Below are 20,828 nucleotides of genomic sequence, written 5' to 3' on the forward strand. Positions count from 1 at the left end.
ACTGCTTGAGTATGGGACGCGAGTCGAGTAACGCGATACTCTTTATAAACATCTGAAGTAGATCTGATAAATGTTACCGCTCTTCTAGCTCCGTCATTCGAAAAATCGCTCCAACGCTCTTATAAAACAGACTGTATATCACTTAAAGGGGAGAGTCATGTAAAATGGTGAAACGAGAAAGAATAATTGACAATTTTTTACAGCATAAGAGTTTGTTGAATCTTCTTACCACTTTCCACATTTATTCTTTAACATTTCAAGATACAAATATTTTTTTTTCGTTACATTTTATCGACTTTGGATGAAATAATAAATGTTATCCCTTATGTCAATGGCGTTGATCTAGAATAAAAAATCGAACGACATTTTCTTCATAATAGTACTGCGCATTGCATGCACTAAAATCCTCCTTAAAAAAATTGCAAAATTGTCGGAGATACACAACTCTGAACACAAAAATATGATTCTTGCAATTTCTAATTTAATTATGCAATAAACATAATTTAAGTAATTATTATTGTGAAGGATGTTAGTTCATACGACGCGTAGTACTATTATGAAGAAAATGTCGTTCGATTTTTTATTCTACATCAACGCCATCGACATAAGGGATAACATTTATTATTTCATCCAAACTCGACAAAATGTAACGAAGAAAAGAATATTTGTATCTTGAAACGTTAAAGAATGTGTATACATGTATGTGGAAACTGGCGAAAAGTTTTATGAAACCCTTATGGTGTAAAAAAATTGTCAAATATCACTTCTCGTTTTACCATTTTACATGACTCCCCTTCAAGTGAAATAGATAAATAAATCATCAGTTTTAACATGAATACTGCATTTTTAAACTTCTATTTTACTAATGATTTTTTAAGAAAACTGGATGAAGGGAAACAAATGTTAGATTGTACGCCGATCAACACCATCGACATAAGAAATAACATTTATTAATTCATCCAAAGTCGATAAAACGTAACGAAAAAAAATATTTGTATCTTGAAATGTTAAGTAAAGTTTCATCAAAGTCTTCTGTTATACAGAGATTGCCAAATATCACTTCTCGTTTTACCATATTACATGAGTCTCCCCCCCTTAAATAATTCATTTACTAGGTGCGTACAAAATTTTAAATCAAAATATCTCGAAAACGAAGACCCATTTTGAAGAAATCCTTTTTTAATACTAGGTACGTACTATATTGTACCTACTACCGTTTTAAAAGCAATTTCCACTACCGTAAGGTCCCTTTGTAAGAGGTAGCCAAAAAATCGGCTATCGCCGCTGCAACTGCCTATTTCTCGAAGCCTCAACCTAAAGTAATTCTAGAACAGTTTTAGCAAATACATGTATACATTCTAAATAAAAAGAAACGTCTACGAACAAATAAACGATGAAGGAACGCCTATTTTCTCCAAAAATAACGCCGATCGTAAACTTTCAGTGAAATATTAAACGAGGAAAATGTTTGTAGGTAAGCACACACGATGTTCGAGGCCCGATCGAGGTCAAAGCCCGCGTATCGGTAGCGCCAAATTGTCCCGGGACTTGGTGCTTCGTCGTGGGCTACTTTGCAACCATTAAATCCGTCCTTGACTGTCGATCTATTCCTCTTTCTGTTCCCAGAACGAAGAGCAATCAACGGTGGATGAAGCTGCGCACCACCGTTCAGTTGTCCTCCGCGATATCGACGATCCAGAAGAAGCCGCCGTTGAAACGCGAGGACTCGTTCCTTAAGAGATTCTCCACCAGACAGATCCCGGAGAGCCAGGAGACGTTAGACACGGGCGAAGGCGAGGGCGACGCGAACGACGACAAGGATTCGAGCGGTCGTCGTCGCAGACGTCCGCGAAGGCCGCAGAAACCACCGAAGACCGTGGTGAATCCCGACGAAAATTTCTACTACTATTGGCTGATGTTGTTGTCCGGCTGCGTCCTCTACAATCTCTGGACGCTGATCGTGAGGCAAAGTTTGCCAGAACTGCAGGCGCTGGCGCCGGCTACCTGGCTCGCTTGCGACGGTTTCACCGACCTGGTCTTTTTCCTGGACGTGGCGGTGCAGTTCCGCACCGGTTACCTCGAGCAGGGCCTGATGGTCTACAACAGCAAGAAACTGGCGGGCCATTACCTAAAATCGAAGTCTTTCGTGCTCGATCTGCTGGCCTTGTTGCCGCTAGACCTGCTCCAAGTGAACCTCGGCAGTAATCCTATGCTCAGGTTCCCGAGGTTTCTGAAAATCTACCGTGTTTACAACTACTACTACATGGTGGAGTCGCGTACGGTTTATCCAAACTTGTGGCGCGTACTGAATCTCATACATATACTGCTGATCCTGGCTCACTGGTTCGGTTGCTTTTACTACTTGCTCAGCGAGGCGGAAGGATTCCAAGGGGACTGGGTCTATCCGTACAGACCCGGCGAGTACGCGTCCCTCACCAGGAAGTACCTCGGCTCCCTGTACTGGTCCACCCTCACTCTGACGACAATCGGCGACCTACCCACGCCGGAGACCAACGCCGAGTGAGTGATATCTCTCTTCGACTCTACACACACGCACACGTTTCTTTCGGTCCCGTCTTGTCCGCGCGTCCCGTTGGTTGGCGTTCTTCTGGTCACCAGGCCGAGGCCACTGTATTAGACTTCACCCATCGACTTGAGACTCGAGAGAGAATGGAATGCCGGCATGCTGGCCTGCGGGTGGAGGGGATCCGATTCCTAGAAGGAGTTTGAGAATTATTTACTTTAGGGGGCACCTCGACGATCTTTAGTCGCTTTTCTTTGTACAGTCGGGGACAAAAGTAAGTGGACGGATTGTGGAAATAGTTGTCAATTGAGATTCATCCAAATAGTACTATTCTTACGTACCTAACCTTTATTTATTACGTATCTGTATGGTATTAGGTCGTCCCATTAGTTCGTGCCGAATTTTCTCCTGGAAATTAATGTTAAGGATTACTGTCAGATCCGAACACTATTATTTTGACTTAACAACAAGAAGCACAACTGAACATTAGGGTGGTCCTTATTTTTCGATTTTCGATTACTTTTTTACCCCTCCCCCCTCAGATTGTGACATTTGATAAAAAAAAGTTCTGTGCAAAATTTCAGCGAGATTAAACAACAGGATCACGTGCCGCATTTAAATTAAAGTTTTGAAATTTTTATGATTTCGCCATAGAGAAGGATTCACTTATATTATCTTATACCAAAGTTGTCGACTGATATTTTTTAGTGAAATTATAATTCCTTATGCCTAAAACAATAACGTAAGTGTGATTTTCATTGTTATAATATATTTAGAATCCTATACAATGCAGCGTCTGGAGTAAAAAAGTATAGTACATATTATGCTGGCCCTTATTTTTCGACTTCCGATTTTGTTCGGTCTTACCCTCTTAAATTATGACATTTTGAGAAAAAATAACATGTGCAAAATTTGAGAATGATTGGAAAACGGGAACCTGTGCCGCATTTGAGTTAAAATTTTTAAATTATAGCTAATTTCACGTCAATTTAGGACATAATTTTATTGTGTTATTTTAGAAGTATTAATGAATATTTTTAAATAGAAGTATAATTTCTCAGACATACATGGTGTTCGGCCACCCCTGGGAAAAATTGTAATGGGGGATTCTAGAGGCCAAAATAGGACGAAAATCAGGAATACCAATTTGTTGATGAAGGCTTCGTTAAACAGTTATTAACGTTTAAAGTTCCACCAGTACTGAATTTTTTTCTCGAAAATGCGCAGGATTTCCGGGGTATATTTATTCACCAAAAATGATTGTAATTGACCCCCACAACCAAAAATAATTTTTCCCCAACGATTTGAAATTTTTTTTTCATCGTAAAATGTAGGCACCTTGTCGATTTTTCTTACAAATTCGTTTTTGATTTTTAGTCATTTTGTTTGACGTCCTACAGAAAAGTTGTCTAATACTTTTTTGTACGTACTCATGAGCTCTACTTCAGAAAAAAGTTTCATTGAAATATATTCTCTATTGTAGGAGTTATGGCTTTTTGAAAATTGGTCTAATTTTATGGGGTTCTTCCCATTTCGCGCAGTCGAGGGATAGCTTTTCGTATATTTTTGGAATTGCCACATATTCTTCACCAAAATACGCATTGTTTGCATTTTGAAACATTAAAATCGTCCTATTTGTTCAAGAGTTATGATGTTTTAAAGATTCACATGAAATTTCGGGGAACCATTTCAGGCCTCAGATTATATTTTCGGTAAGGAATTTTTTTCTCGAAAGTGAATAAGATTTCGGGGGTATGTTTAATGACCAAAAATTATTATAATTGACCTCTGCAACTGAAAATAATTTTCTTAAAATGATTAAAAATTTTTTAAATTAATTTTTTAATAACTTTTTAACGAAGCCTCAGTCTCTACTATCTCCCATTAAAATTTTTCCTAAGGTTGGGCGAACTCCCTGTATATCTGAGAAATTATACTTCTATTTAAAAATATTCATTAATACTTCTAAAATAACACAATAAAATTATATTTAATTAATAATATTTGTATATTACTTTCAACAATAAGGCCGTAGAAACAAGAAGCGTCTCTTATTTAATCATCGTAAAGAGTTCAACGTGTGCAGTTCACAAAATATTATTCATAGAGAAATTGAATGTGTGCAAAAATGGAGATCAGAAGTTCTGATGAAATATATTTGTTCGAGCATGACGAAAGTAAAATTATTGGAACAAAGCTTCCTAGTAATAGACAAGTATTGTGTGTGTTATTTTACAAGGTACGAAAAATAAAATTGGATCTCAAGACAATTGCCGTGATCGTGAGCAAAGCTCAAAAACTATTAGCATTGCATGAAACTTGGCGTACAAAAAGAACAGAAGACTATGACTATGTACTTGAAAAATGGTTTCTGGGATCTCTTCTTCTACTAACCCAACAATCAAGCGGCTTTTATTAATTCTCGTGAAAAAAGGAAAAGAACCTTTTCCTAGCACGATGCAAAAAAAACGTAATTTTTTGACACACGATCGTATGTGTCTCCTTGTCCTTTCGATTGAAAATAATCGTATGGCAAAACGTAGCACACCTACATTCGGTTTTAGTTTTCATACATAAGGAAAAGCCACGAATTATGACTCACTTCCTATGTTATATACGAATTTTGCATAAATGATTTCTTTATCAAGTGTCACAGTCTATGGGGGTGCGTAAAAAAAAAATTCTGACCCCTGTAGCTAAGGACCACCCTACTGAACACACACACGACATTTTAACAAAAATAATTTTTTATTCAATATTTGCATGTAGAATACAAAAAAGATAAGATACTTGGTATTATCTACAATCTTCTGGCCTTTCAAAACAAATTTAACATTTGCAATACATTATTATTTTGCTTCGTGCAATTTTTCGGATTTTGGCACACTTAATATTTCGTTCATAAACATTTAACCTTGATAATTGCTTCAATATGTTCGGACATACTTAATACTACATTCTCGTAATACTCTGGTGTAATAGAATACTATTGTTCTTGTACTCTATGCCCCAAATCAGTTATCGTTACTAGGGAAGCACTATATTTATTTTCTAACTTCATTTTTCAGTATGCCCAGGTATTTTCAATCGGGTTTATGTCTGGGCTTTAAGCAGGCCGTTTCATGGTTTGAAATAGTTGAGTTTGCAGCCAATTCTTCACACTGTTCGCACAATGGAGCGTTGTCATGTTGAAATACATCACACTTTGGTACTGGCATATTTTGAATTGTTTCTAGTAAATTTTTTTCTAAAATATCCTTATACGTATACTGGTTCACCGTACCTTCCATTCGATGTACTGAACCTACACTATACGCAATAATACACCCCCACACCATAAGTGAACCACTACCTTTCATTGTTTGCTTCACATGATACGGTAATAGAAGTTCGTCTTGCTTTTTCCAACACCAACAACATCCATTCGATGAAATTCGATTGATTTTCGATTCGTTGGAAATAGCTTAAATGTTTTTTTGAAAAATTCAGACAGGTCTTGACATTCTTTTTTGATAGGATAGGTTTTCTTTCTTCGTAATTGCTGTAAAATTGGCTTCTTTTAATGGTCTTCGAGCTGTCTACTTATTAATTTCCTTTCCAACATCGCTTTCTAATAGCTTTGCAGTCACTGATGCTGTCGTTGCAATTTCTGAAGTAATGCATTTTGTCAATCTTCTCTTGTCCTGGCAAGATAATAATTTTGGACAGCCTCCAAAAGATGCAGGGACTTCATTACGTTTCCTTCGTATTTTATGTACAACTCCCCGACTAACAGCAAATTTTCTAGGAATTACTTGCGTTGACAAACTCAATTTTAATTGGAAAATTATATTATTCTTTATATCTTTAGATAGTGCTTTCATAACGTTATATTGATGCGATTCTATTGCACCAGAGTAATTGCGAAAATGTAGTATTAAGTATATCTAAACGTATTGAAGGAATTATCAAGGTTAAAGGTTTATGGACGAAATATTAAGTGTACCAAAATTTGAAATGTTTACTAAAAATTGACTACACGAATAAAAATTGTACGAAGCGAAATAATAATGGTATCACAAATGTTAAATTTGTTTTGAAAAGCCAGAGAATGATAGATAATACCAAGTATCTTATCTTTTTTGTATTCTACATGCAAAATATTGAATAAAAAATTATTTTTGTTAAATGTCATATGTGTGTTCAGTTTTGCTCCTTACTGTATAACTTTATTAATATAAAAAGATCGAAACTTACCACGCTGAGCTCCGTTTTACAAGTAGAACAATGGTTCATCAGACGCCAGACGATGTTGATTTACATTGTCAAGGGAATTACAGTTACCTGCGTCATCGCTTCTTCCAACACTTAAAGCATTTTACAAAAATCAGTAAATACCTCCTCTTTTTTTCATAAAATGTTGACTTTACATAAAATCGTTGTTCAACGCTGTTTTTCAGTCTGTTGACATTTTTTCAAATCATTTATCCACTATAAAGACTGCAGACTGTTTCACAAAACTCATTTCTCATCTCCAATTGTTATAGTTTTAGTTTTCAGAAAAAAAAACGAAAGAATGTTTAGATTGCAACAAAGGGTATAGCCGAATAAGGGGGTCAAATGTGCCCCCAAACCGAATGGAACGAGCCCAGGGTCATTCGATAGCAAAAAAAAAATAACCCATGTGTGCAAATTTTTAACTTGAAATCTCGACCGTGGGGGTAGTAATGGTGTGAAAACGAAAATCATGTTTTTGAATTATTTCTCTTGACCTATTGAGTAAAAAAATGTAAAAAAATTCAGAGACATTTCGGGTACCGGGGCACATACTTTGGGAGATTTTCAGATTTTTTGATTGAAGAACCAGGTAGTGAAAAATAAAAAACAGCAAAAAATGCCGAAAAATGCCGATTACGTATTGAAGGAGGCCCGGAACTACTTTTATACTTTTACAGTAAACAGGTATTACTATTACTATTACTCTCAATTTTTTTCAGATTTTTCATTTTGGTGCGCCGCAGTGAAAAAAAATAAAAACCGAGTTTTTCCTCGTTTTCTGCGTATTAGAGTAACTTACACGTTGAATTTTTATGCATCCTTCAATATATAAGTGTTTTGTAGACTGTTTAATGTTTCTACACTAAGCAGAATTACATAACAATTGAAACAAATAAAATAAAGCCAACCGTTAAGCGTAATATATCCTAGAAAATCAACGATATTTTCAACGGCGTCGATGGGGCAGTTGGTAGAGTGTCCGACTGCTGAACCGCTGCAAGTTTTTTTACCATAGGTTCGAGTCTCTCTTCTGGACTTAGGATTTTTTTTCCTTCATTATTTTTTTTTTCAAATTCTAACTATATAACAATGCTTTATATTTATTTATAAATGTTCTGAAAGCATTTTACAAATATTTTAACCTGAAATATGTATAAATATAGTTTTGGAGTGTTTTTTTCGTTTTTATTTTTTTTGTCAACCACGATTATTGTTTAACATCTCTTACACTGAAATTAATGTGAAATGTTAGTTTTCAAATCTCTTACCTTTGACTACTGTGAATGGATCGGAGCAGAAGATTGTATATTGGCTTACTATTACTTCTTCTCGCCCTTCGATCAAGCAGATCTTTCCTTCTTTTTCTCTTTCTTTGATAAATATGAATGTTTGCTACGGCTTCAGTATCTAACGTAGACATGTAAGGGCCATTCCACGCCAAATCTATTAACCCACTCTCTACCAATGATACTTTTTTCTAATAAACCCATTTTTAAGTACCAGTTTGATCGTTTCATGCTTATTTTTGAATGAAGTATCATTGCTCGATGGAAACCACGGGAAGGTGGTGGGCTTCTTCCATCAGGAGAGGCGAAGGATGGGTTAGAAGTGATTACATGGATCGGATGAGAGTAAATGGCGGACATAAGTGTTGGAAATAAAAAAAAGCATGGCTCAATCTTGGTCGCTGTCGACGTTAATTACGGGATTTACTTGTTCGATATTAAATAATTTACTCAGAATTTCTGCAGGACGTACAATTCGTGAAAGGTACCGAGCATGCGATAAATAATAAATTATTGCTGCGACATGTGAACAGCAACCGACAGTACGGTTACCATTCGCACATTCGCAACAATAGCGTTTAATCCCGGAGTAACCAATTGAATTTGGTACGTAGTTAATGTAACATCTATATGTTTTACTATTGATGTGACGCGATCTCACTTCACATTTAATAATATTTTTTGTCTGCTTAAGGCAACGAACAAATAAAATTATTATCTTCATCCATAACTTCCGCTAAGTAAGATATGGCTTGTGATAATTGGTATGTTCCCGTAAATAGAATTTTTTCCCCGTGGTTTCCATCGAGCAATGATACTTCATTCAAAAATAAGCATGAAACGATCAAACTGGTACTTAAAAATGGGTTTATTAGAAAAAAGTATCATTGGCAGAGAGTGGGTTAATAGATTTGGCGTGGAATGGCCCTTACATGTCTACGTTAGATACTGAAGCCGTAGCAAACATTCATATTTATCAAAGAAAGAGAAAAAGAAGGAAAGATCTGCTTGATCGAAGGGCGAGAAGAAGTAATAGTAAGCCAATATACAATCTTCTGCTCCGATCCATTCACAGTAGTCAAAGGTAAGAGATTTGAAAACTAACATTTCACATTAATTTCAGTGTAAGAGATGTTAAACAATAATCGTGGTTGACAAAAAAAATAAAAACGAAAAAAACACTCCAAAACTATATTTATACATATTTCAGGTTAAAATATTTGTAAAATGCTTTCAGAACATTTATAAATAAATATAAAGCATTGTTATATAGTTAGAATTTGAAAAAAAAAATAATGAAGGAAAAAAAATCCTAAGTCCAGAAGAGAGACTCGAACCTATGGTAAAAAAACTTGCAGCGGTTCAGCAGTCGGACACTCTACCAACTGCCCCATCGACGCCGTTGAAAATATCGTTGATTTTCTAGGATATATTGCGCTTAACGGTTGGCTTTATTTTATTTGTTTCAATTGTTATGTAATTCTGCTTAGTGTAGAAACATTAAACAGTCTACAAAAACACTTATATATTGAAGGATGCATAAAAATTCAACGTGTAAGTTACTCTAATACGCAGAAAACGAGGAAAAACTCGGTTTTTATTTTTTTTCACTGCGGCGCACCAAAATGAAAAATCTGAAAAAAATTGAGAGTAATAGTAATAGTAATACCTGTTTACTGTAAAAGTATAAAAGTAGTTCCGGGCCTCCTTCAATACGTAATCGGCATTTTTCGGCATTTTTTGCTGTTTTTTATTTTTCACTACCTGGTTCTTCAATCAAAAAATCTGAAAATCTCCCAAAGTATGTGCCCCGGTACCCGAAATGTCTCTGAATTTTTTTACATTTTTTTACTCAATAGGTCAAGAGAAATAATTCAAAAACATGATTTTCGTTTTCACCCCATTACTACCCCCACGGTCGAGATTTCAAGTTAAAAATTTGCACACATGGGTTATTTTTTTTTGCTATCGAATGACCCCGGGCTCGTTCCATTCGGTTTGGGGGCACATTTGACCCCCTTATTCGGCTATACCCTTTTCTTTTTCCTACCAATTTACATTTTTAGTTTAAAATCAATCCTCGTCGATTTAAGAATGCCGGATAACACGAACTTATTGGACGACCTGAAAATAGATTATACATATGGTAGAGAATTGATGAAAATATTTACATTTTTATACATGTAAATTTTTTTTAATGGAAAACACAATTGTAGAGGGATAAAAGTAAGTGGACACTCGATTAACACGTTGCTTTGTATCGAGGGATAATCGCGCTTACGTGCATTTGTTGATTGAACGAATCAGTCAGTGTCTTTTAATCATTTATGAGAGCGAGAGTGTTTGTCGAATAATATTAGAATGGTACAAACTAAAGAAAGAGACGTTATGGACGAAAGCGATGTACTAAATTATAAAATGTCCGTCGAATTGTACGGGAAAAATTGTAATATCCAATGATCACATCGCGATTACACTTTAGTTAGTGATTTATTAATTTCTACAAAAATTTTCGTACTCATTCGATGATTTAACATCATTATCTTATATTCTAAAAATGAAAGAATTTTGAAAAGTTCAGCATTTTGTAACTCAATGGCAAATAATTTTCGAATTCACATTAATTGGAATTTCTTTTAAAGAAAATTAAAAATTTTGCTATTGCTTGAAAATAGTAATTAATTGTAATAATATTGTCGTTGTAATTTAAAAAATTTTATCATTTTAATGTTCTTCTGAGACAAAAGTCGACTTCAATTCTAGACGAGAAGAGTACATCGCTTTAAAGTCTCGCGTTATCGATTTCTTCTACCTTCTGAATCTTTGTCAATACTCTTTATTGAATTTTTCACAAAGATTAGAAATATTAAACAATGAAAGTGGGCAATTCTATCGTTATTCGACTAATAGAACGATAATGAAAATTCGTGTAAAGTATAGAAAAGTCGCTGTTTTGTAAAAATTTCTTTGAGATACTTTCATTAGATATTATGAAATACCAGTTTTCGAAGGAGAACAAATCAAAATATAATTTATTTCATGTTCTTAGCAAAAATCCGACAGCAATAATTGAAAAAACGGAATACAGAGCTTTTTGCTTACGCAACGGGTGTCACAGCTATTATTCATTTGTCACGTTTCCATGATAAAACGTTCAGATTATTCAAAATGTTTGGTTGCATTTCCCTTTTCCTTAGTGGACAAAAATTTACTGTCACATGCAATATCGATGTTATTGCGTATCGTCGGTTCAACTGAAACAACTATTCATTTTATAAAATAAATACTGGGCGGGTAAAAATAAATTGGGCAGTCATAAATGTATTATTCTATTGCTATTATTGAGCTCTTATAGTTTTTACTAATATAATAGTTGGAATATTAGCTTATATATAAAGATATATTTATTCTTTAACGAGCAAAACACATTGTAATATACATGTATTTTACTTGCTAGAAACTAAATATATATAATTTATTTCTGCATTCATTGAAACAGAATTAACGTAATTATCGAGTAATCAATATTCGAATGTGTTCATATTTGAAGCACTCTGATCGAGAAATGGTATTAACTGAGAATAAAGTAAGTAATGTAATGCTAAATTTTCATTTGTACAGTTACCGAAAAAAGTATCCATACACCGCAATACGTTCAGTTTAAACAATAATAACTTTGATTATAGAAGGTTACTTAGCTATGAAAGGCACATATGCAGTTGGGAAATTAATTCAGCTTTCAGATAGTATGAATTTGGTTATGATTTAAATAAAAATACAACAGACAAATCCCAAATACCGAATGAAGTAAGAAAATCAGCGAGAAAAAAGTATTCATACGTGACATCTATTGACGAAATATACCAATAAAACTCAAAATCATGGGAGAATCTCGTCTTTCTTTTATTTCTAATTCTTTTGTTTCATAGCATTTCGTCAATTCTTAGCGTGGTTTGTTAAAAAATCATAATTTATATCACAATGAGTGTTAAAAATAAGGAAACTACAATAGAAGAAAGAAAAATTGTAATTGAATTATGGAGAAGTGGGAAATCACTTCGCGAGATTGGTGAAATGGTAAAAAGGAGTCATGCTAGTGTACTATATATAGTTAATAAGTACAAAAGTACAGTATTAATTGAAAATATGCGTCGTTCCGGGAGACCGAGTAAGTTAACTGAAAGGGAAGAAAGATTTATTACAAAGAAAATAAAAGAAAATCCATTTGAAAGTGCACCTAAAATCGCAGCAGAATTAGAAGCAAGAACTGGTAACAAAATTTGTCCGAAAACGATATCAAACAAACTTAAAGAATCAGGGTATTTCGCACGAGTAGCGTGGAAAAAACCTTACGTCAATAAGATGAATAGAGAAAAACGACTTAATTTCGCAAAAATTTACACGAATAAATCATCAGATTTTTGGAAACAAGTTATTTTCTCAGACGAGAGCAAGTTTAATACTTGGGGTTCAGATGGACGAAAATTAGTATACAGAAAAAAAGGAGAATCTTTAAGGCCCAAAAATATTAGACCTACAGTCAAACATGGTGGAAGTAGCCTTATGGTATGGCTGTATGGTTGTATGACCGCAAATGGTCTCGGAAACTTGCATTTCATTGATGGAATAGTAGACCAATATAAATATTTAAATATTTTAAAATCAAATTTGAAAGACAGCGCACAGAAATTAGGTCTTTCTGACAATTATTATTTTCAGCAAGATAACGCTCCCATCCACAAGACTCATTTAATTAGAGAATGGCTTTTATTCAATACACCTCACGTTTTGGAAACTCCTCCGCAATCACCGGACATAAATCCAATCGAGCATATATGGCGAGAATTGAAACATCGTTTGCAAAAATATAAAATTACAAATAAGAATGATTTAAAAAATGCTTTGCAAGAGGAATGGCAAAAAATAGAGGGAAATGTAACAAATAATTTAATTGAATCTATGCCCAGGCGATTACAAGCGATTATTGATAATAACGGATATCCTACAAAATATTAATTATTGTAAATATGACTGATTCACATACAAACAGAATTCTGTATGAATACTTTTTTCCCGCTGATTTTCTTACTTCATTCGGCATTTGAGATTTGTTTGTTGTATTTTTATTCAAGTTACAATAAAATTCATATTATCTGAAAGCTGAGTTAATTCCCTAACTGCAAAGTTTTTATTGTTTAAACTGAACGTGTTGCGGTGTATGGATACTTTCTTCGGTAACTGTATTTCTTTAAATTCCATAAAATTTTATATTCGTAAAATTGATCAGCTTCTAAAGTTTCATCGAGTTCGAATCAAGTCTTTTTAGATTACAACAAAAGCAAACAAGCTCGAGTAAAGCTGGATAATCGGACAGAATTGATGAACACAGAAAAGTGAATCCAATTATCGGCTTTTTATAGTCCTTCATTCGTCGATCGCCACTCGAAATCGTTTTGCCAATAAATTTGACAACGTGATTAAACTCTAATACGCCACAGCTTTCAAATATTCTACTAATTGTCATTGAATGCTCCAATTTAAAATGTAAACAAAAATTAAAATTACGCGAAAATATTCAATTTGAATTGCACGAAGGCGAAGAAAGGTAGGAAATAGATTGTGAAACGCAATTGTATGAATACCGTTTAAGGAAACAGAATAAAACTGAACAACGAAAATAATAAGAACTCTCTTTTCAATCGTTGAGTTAATATTAAAATAGTTGCGAAACGTTGAAATATTTATCGAGGACAAAGGATTAATTTGTCTCTGTTTATCCTATATACGACTTATTCCACTTTCTGCGGTTAATTTTTGAACACCTTGACCGAATAATTTAAATTATTCTGCAAGATCGGTTAAACATTATCAACTTGTAATCTTAAAATAGACACGACCACTAGCGATAAGAGTGCAACGTAGAATACATTAGCAAAGCTAATGAAGCCATTGCTACGAGGTAGAAGCCTAAACACTTAAAGTCGACCTAGTTGACACGTCCGCTGTGAAAGATTTAAGCCACTACTTTCGACCGATGATATAATAGACTTTTGTACAAAGTTCTTGATAAATTGTGAATTTACACGCAAAATACTGTCAAGTATTTATACACTTTTAGAGCATCGTGCACAGCATACTTGCACGCGTAGATAAGCTCCAATGAATCATCGCGTCAAAGAAATTCGTCATTGCATAATTATCATCCACGTAATCATTCTCGTGCATTTCTAAGGTTTTCCTATGCTCGAGCTTGTGCTTAAACACGAATATGCTCGTTTATCTTTTTAATATCAAGCGATGCATTAAAATAAGATTTGGATTTACTTAAAACGGACAACTTTAACTTATCACGGACGAATCGTGATATTAATCTCTTGCTTTATAATATCGAGTCACATTCGTAGTAAAATTACATTCTGTACATTTAGTACGATGTTTTGTTAAAGATTTCATTTTTCAAACAATCTAGTTTCGCTTACATAGTCTTCTAGTTGATCGATAAAGGTACACAATCACAAATGAAATCGCAAGGCAAGGGGTTAACGATTATGATAAAAATTCAATTTTTTCTTTGCTCAGCTTGGTACCGTTGACACATCTGCTATGAAAGATCAAAGATTCCTCGTTTTGGAACTTTGAGATTTTTCGCATAAACTGATTGCAAAGAACGGACGACGAGTAGAAACGAATTTTCAAACTAAATAACTAATTTCCACGACGTTAATTACGATATCTATTCTGTGGTATGATAGTGCACCTCTTTCGTAATGCTAAAAATGACAAATGCATTTCGAGCCCTGTAAACGCTCTGATACATACCTGGTGGACATTCTCTGCTATCATTAACAAATCTAAGCATTACGAGCGATGGTGCGCTATACGAGTCGATTCAATTTCAACGCAAACAATCACTCTACTTCGTTGTCACATAGTGAATGGTCGCTATTAGAGGTGAAAATACAATCTCATTAGTTTGAATCGTTCAAACCAAATCGACTACTTGAATATTCAAGCAAAATTAATTATTCAAGCAAACTTCATTATTTATTCTTACTTAACTGTAATATTACGCTTTAATAATAAAGTTTACTTGCACAAGATTTGGATAAGCTTGATTACTATATTAGATTTGGATATAACATGATTACTATAAAAATATCATTTATGTTCCTTCAGATGTCGGTAAAGATCAGAGATCAAATCAATTCGATCGATCATGAAAGAGAAAATAATAATTGGGTGTTCAAATGGATGAATTTATCAGTGCATATTAATATTGATTCTGCCATTGAACGGTAGATGGCGCGACAAAGAAAAGATCGCTATTAACGCGTGCGGGGTACTTCCATTTTCTCTTGGGTCAAGTCTCTAGCGAACTAGATGCCTAGGAATTAGACTCGTGAAGCGGCCTTGTTGTTGTTGTGTTGGCAGAGTCGTAGCGGGCGGCAATCCCCGGAGCCTCGCTCGTCGTGGCCGACTGTCCCGGCTTCTGCAGTTCAAGCATAACGGAGGGTATCTGTATCGTTTCCAAAAAAGAAAAAGAAAAACAAAAATATAGAACGAACAACCGGAAAATAAAAATAACCGAGAGAATAAGACGAAAGAACGGTGTATAGAGTGTAACACAACGCATAGGAATTGTTTCAACGTTGGATTGGGGAAACAAAACGATGAAAAAGATTCGTATAACCATGTGACCTATTTGACTTTGTCCCAAAGTTATAGCTATTCGTGTACTCCTTCAACCTGTATGCAAACCTATAGTCGCTCAATCAGATTCGTTTGATTGCATAAAAATGTTTATTACGTCCATATCCAGCTACATCAGAAAACAATATGACGGATGAAAGATGTTGATGGACGACAGACATCTATAATAATCGAGTACGAAAATTAATTTCAGGGTAAAATCATCTTCATTAAATGTCTGTACACTCTGAACATAATGGGAATAAAGAAAATGGTATCATTATACTCTCTATACTATCACATTTCCCACGTTCTTCGTTGCTATTATTCTTCGAGAATCTGGAATTCTCTCCTCGAGACGAACGTTTCTGATACTGATTTATCTACCACCGTCTAGCACATGTTTTTTTTAAATAAACTTGCCTCAAAGGCATTCGTGCATATTCTGAAATGTTTTGTTCTTTGGCAGACATCGGGAAAACGATTTACATACAAACGCCATGTTTCGGCTGAATTATATTCAGGGAGTCTAGACACCGAGTACATATCCGCCATTTTCTAATTTCAATTGCTCGTTTCGTTTCTTCTATCCACAAGTCGAATTATCGAGTGCTCTTCTCAAGAGAATGAAGGAAACTGACTCGTAGAGTGGAATAGTCGACAAGGTCCAGAGATAACATCTGTTGTGCTAGCTCAGTTTCTGATAAAAACTGGTCAAAGCATCGAGATGACTGTAATTACGGTGACAAAATCAAATAGGATACATGTTTATGCGAGCCCTTTTCGTCGTGTTTGCGTCCCAAATCCGTCGCTGAGGTGGGTTCCACGTGTTACGATACACCCTGTATATATATATATATATATAAAACGGAGAGAGAGAGAATGCTAGGACGAGGAGTGAGAGGGAACGATCGCGTAAATGAAGCACGGCTTGGGATTCAAATTGAGATTGAACGGTCGAACGGACGAATGCTGCGAGGTTAGACTGGCTGAGATGGCGCTACAATCGGGAATAAAAGTGGCGCGAGACCGATGGGGCGAAAACGTGAGAAGAAAGGCTGAAACGATGAACGAAGGAAAGCAGAGAGGGAATGATAGAAGGAGAGAGAGAGAGAGCTAGAGTACGGGTGTCGGAAGAATGGATGAAATTGATGATGGAGAGAGAATGGGTGGTTAGAGAACGAGTAGACGGGAAACGCGACGAAGAAAATAATTTCACACGTACGCCCGGCCAAATTACAAGTTTCCCGCGTCGAACTGAATAGAGACGAGTTAGAGCGAAATCTAGAATTTGCATAGGTATAGGTGGAATAAATTTAATTTACAACCCTAATATTCGACGAGAACTCTGATTTGTCGGGTTCGAATGACGAGGCTCGGTGTATTTTTTTTACGAAACTCGCCCTGTATTGTGCTCTACACTGTGGAGCATAACTATAGCACCACTGACACTTTTAAGATTTTTGAATTTTAAAAGAAAAATTCAAAGAAAGTAATTGTATAGTATCAAGTGGTTTGCGTATGTATAGAGATAAAGTTGAAAAACATTATACAATTGCTGCAAAACAACCATTTTCATTCTAATTACACTTCAAGGGTATTTGAGATTAAGTTAATCTTAAAATTAATAAGTTGAGAGATGGCATTGTATTATTGTTTCCCATGTAGCGTCCTTTATTAAAATTCAAAAATTCAACCACAAATTATAATTTAATCACTTTATTGTAATTTAATATTGTTATTACGTTATAATTGCGTTGGTGCTATAGTTGTGCACCAGTAAAATACTCACGTTATTGTTATATTTTCTCTTAAATAAATGTTATGTTCGCCCCTCTTTCATTGCAATAATTTCATTTTAGCCTAATTTCTAACACTAGAACTACCGATAATTATAGTGTATTTATTTGTATCAAAGAAATTAAAACGATGATAAAATCATGGGTGAAGAAATGTACAATGCAATGGAAATAAGTGTTTATTCATTCTCTTACAGAAAATTACGGTAAATTACCAAAAATTCTGTCGAGTAAATTTTGTAGAAGTTTTATTAGAAATTACGAATGGGTCAATCCGATTGCTTTGGTAGTTCTATTGTTAATACTCCGAAACTCTAAAAAATTGTAGTAATGATATAGTTATGCTCCGCAGTGTACGTTATGTGTCAACTTAATATTTCGTACATTAAGAAACTGTTTTTCTATCTTCAATAGGGGGAGTTCCCCTATTACCGGACACTTAAATTTGTTTTAAATCATTAAAAAAATATAATACTTTATGCCTTCTATACTGTTTCATTTATAATTTAACGATATTAAAAATCAATATAAAGCAACAAAATAAATAATAGTATTATAATAGTTAACTGAAGCTTTGGTTAAACTTTGGTATAGAATTTGAACAGATCATTGGGTCTCCCCTAGTACCAGACACAGCAAAAGTTCAGAATGTAACTCAAAACAGTTTCAATGTAATTTACAGCGATCGTAAACATAGTTATGCACACATTCAGGGACATTGGCAGAAGCTTCGTGTGTCTATTTTTTCACAGCTACAATGCTGAATCAAGTTTCCAAGTTTCATTCTCGTAGTTTGAATATTCCGGTTTTCTTACGCTTATTTCCCAAATTCTTTGTTCATTCCTCCAATCTTGTTTTGTTTCCTTTCTCCTTGATCAATAATTTATTTATTTATTTTAACATCTTCTTACTCTTCTTGTTTCAATTCTCTTTTTCTTGGCATTAGGTAAGGGAGATACTTTCAGAATTATTTTGTAAATATTATCAGCAAAACTAGTAGATGGTTGCACGTCTAATGTCTTCTCATCTTTTTCTCTAGGATCTTCAGATCCCATCGTAGAAGTCAAATTTTGCTCATTCCTCATTTCTTCATGTGGAATATTTGTCATTTTACAACCTATATAATCAATGTCTGAGAATATATTCCTCCTCAGAGGATAAATTCCAGTACATTTGAAGCCATTAGTAAGAATATGAATAAGCAAAATTTAGATTTTTAGTGTCCGGTAATAGGGGACGATGATCTGTCCGGAACCAGGGGACAGCAAAGCCATAAAAAAAGGTTTGTTTTATAAAAACCAGTACACTATACAGGGTGTTCGGCCATCCCTAGGAAAAATCGTAATGGGAGATTCTAGAGGTCAAAATAGAACGAAAATCAAGAATACCAATTTGTTGATGGAGGCTTCGTTAAAAAGTAATTAACGTTTAAAGTTCCGCCCGTACTGAATTTTTTTCTCGAAAATGCGTAAGATGTCGGGGGTATGTCTATTTACCAAAAATGTTTCCAATTGACCCGTGTAATTAATAATTTTTTTAGTACGATTTAAAATTTTTTAATTTCGTCTAAAAATTTTAGTACATACTCGAATTTTTTTCTCGAAAGTAGGTAGAATTTCAGGGGTATGTGTATTCATCAAACATGATTGTAATTGACCCCTGCAACCAAAAATAATATTTTCAGAATGATTTGAAATTTTTTAATTTAATTTTTTAATAACTATTTAATGAAGCTTCAGTCAAGAAATTGATATTCTTGATTTTCGTCTTATTTTTGCATCTGGAATCTCCCATTACAATTTTTTCCAGTGGTGACCGGACACCCTGTATACAAAATACAAAGGTAATTAAAAAAGTGCTTACCTAAAGATATAATAATACCATTCACGCGTTTTTCATTACAAAAATTGAGAGGTATAGTAGTATATAATTTGTGATACACTAGCTTCTAGTTAGGCGCAACAATCTTCTGATTTTTTTAGCTATGTATGTACGTGCGACTAGAACATGGCGAAACTTAATCATTGTTTATTCTATCCTTACTGTTGGGTCCCACAAAGTTCGTGAAGCCGATTATTTAGCAGATAGAAAAGAAAACAACGCTTATTTGCTAACACAATAATTTATTAACAATTCGAATATATAAACATAGAACGAGTTAACAGAAAATGTTCAGTGCGGATATACAGGGTGTTCGGCCACCCCTGGGAAAAATTTTAATGAGAGATTCTAGAGGCCAAAATAAGACGAAAGTCAAGAATATCTATTTGTTGATAGAGGCTTCATTTAAAAGTTATTAAAAAATTTCAAATCATTCACGGAAAAATTATTTTCGATTGCGGAGGTCAATTATAATCATTTTTGGTGATTAGACATACCCCCGAAATCCTACGCACTTTCGAGAAAAAAATTCGAATAGGTGGATAAATGTCGACAAAATTTAAAAATTTCAAATCGTTATTAAAAAATTATTTTTGGTTGCAGGGGTCAATTACAATCACTTTTGGTCAATACACATTCCTTCGAAATCGTACGCACTTTCAAGAAAAAAATTCTTTACCGAAAATATAATTTCTGACCAGAAATGTTTCCTCGAAATGCAAATGTTTAAAATATCATAACTTCTGAACAGATTGGAGGATTTTAATGTTTGAAAAGGTAATTAACGCGTATTTTAGTGAAGAATATGTAAAAATGCCAAGAATATTCGAAAAGTTGTTCCTTAACACCGTGAAGTGAGAGAAACAACGATCGCATAGCGTTTCACACTTTAAAGATATCGCTACTGTCCGGTTTTAGGGGAACTCCCGTAATAAATTTTTGTAAAGTGTCAGGAAATGTTGCGATGTATTCGTCTCCGTTAATTTGTAATTGCATTTCTCTTAAATTTACGAGTACGTCATTGCTATTTATCTTTCGTTTGGTTGCACTATATTAAGTGAACGGACAAAACGGAAGGAGACTCGTTCACTTTCGATGCGCAAACGCACTGATGAGTCGGTTTCCAAACGTTATTCGCAGATTCCGTGAATTTATGCGACGCACACGCACCGCGGCCACCGCGGAAGGCTTTCATGCACGCTAATCAGAACCAATTCATGGTCTCTGGTCGGCGCTGGCTTTGACGACAGCACACAAGAGCATGTAAAGCTGGCAATTACTCTTTGTCGGGAAAGGTATCAGTAAATAGGTGTCGATGCTGCAACGACACGCACGGGAACGCCTTCCTATAATGCGCTTCAAGTGATCGATGAACATCGCACAATGGTTTGG

General features: G+C 34.7%; 1 protein-coding gene across 1 annotated transcript in view; it reads left to right on the forward strand.

The window, feature by feature from the left end:
- The window catches only part of LOC122397492, a 140,372-nt gene that overhangs the window by 75,342 nt on the left and 44,202 nt on the right, over positions 1–20,828 (forward strand). The window contains exon 4 of the mRNA XM_043396667.1: positions 1,627–2,520. Within this exon, the coding sequence (XP_043252602.1) occupies positions 1,627–2,520 (894 nt within the window). The remainder of the gene's footprint in view (positions 1–1,626; positions 2,521–20,828) is intronic.

The sequence above is a fragment of the Colletes gigas genome, unplaced genomic scaffold, assembly GCF_013123115.1.
Source record: "Colletes gigas isolate AHSC1104 unplaced genomic scaffold, ASM1312311v1 Colletes_gigas_Sc00009, whole genome shotgun sequence".
Classification (NCBI taxonomy): Eukaryota; Metazoa; Arthropoda; class Insecta; order Hymenoptera; family Colletidae; genus Colletes; species Colletes gigas.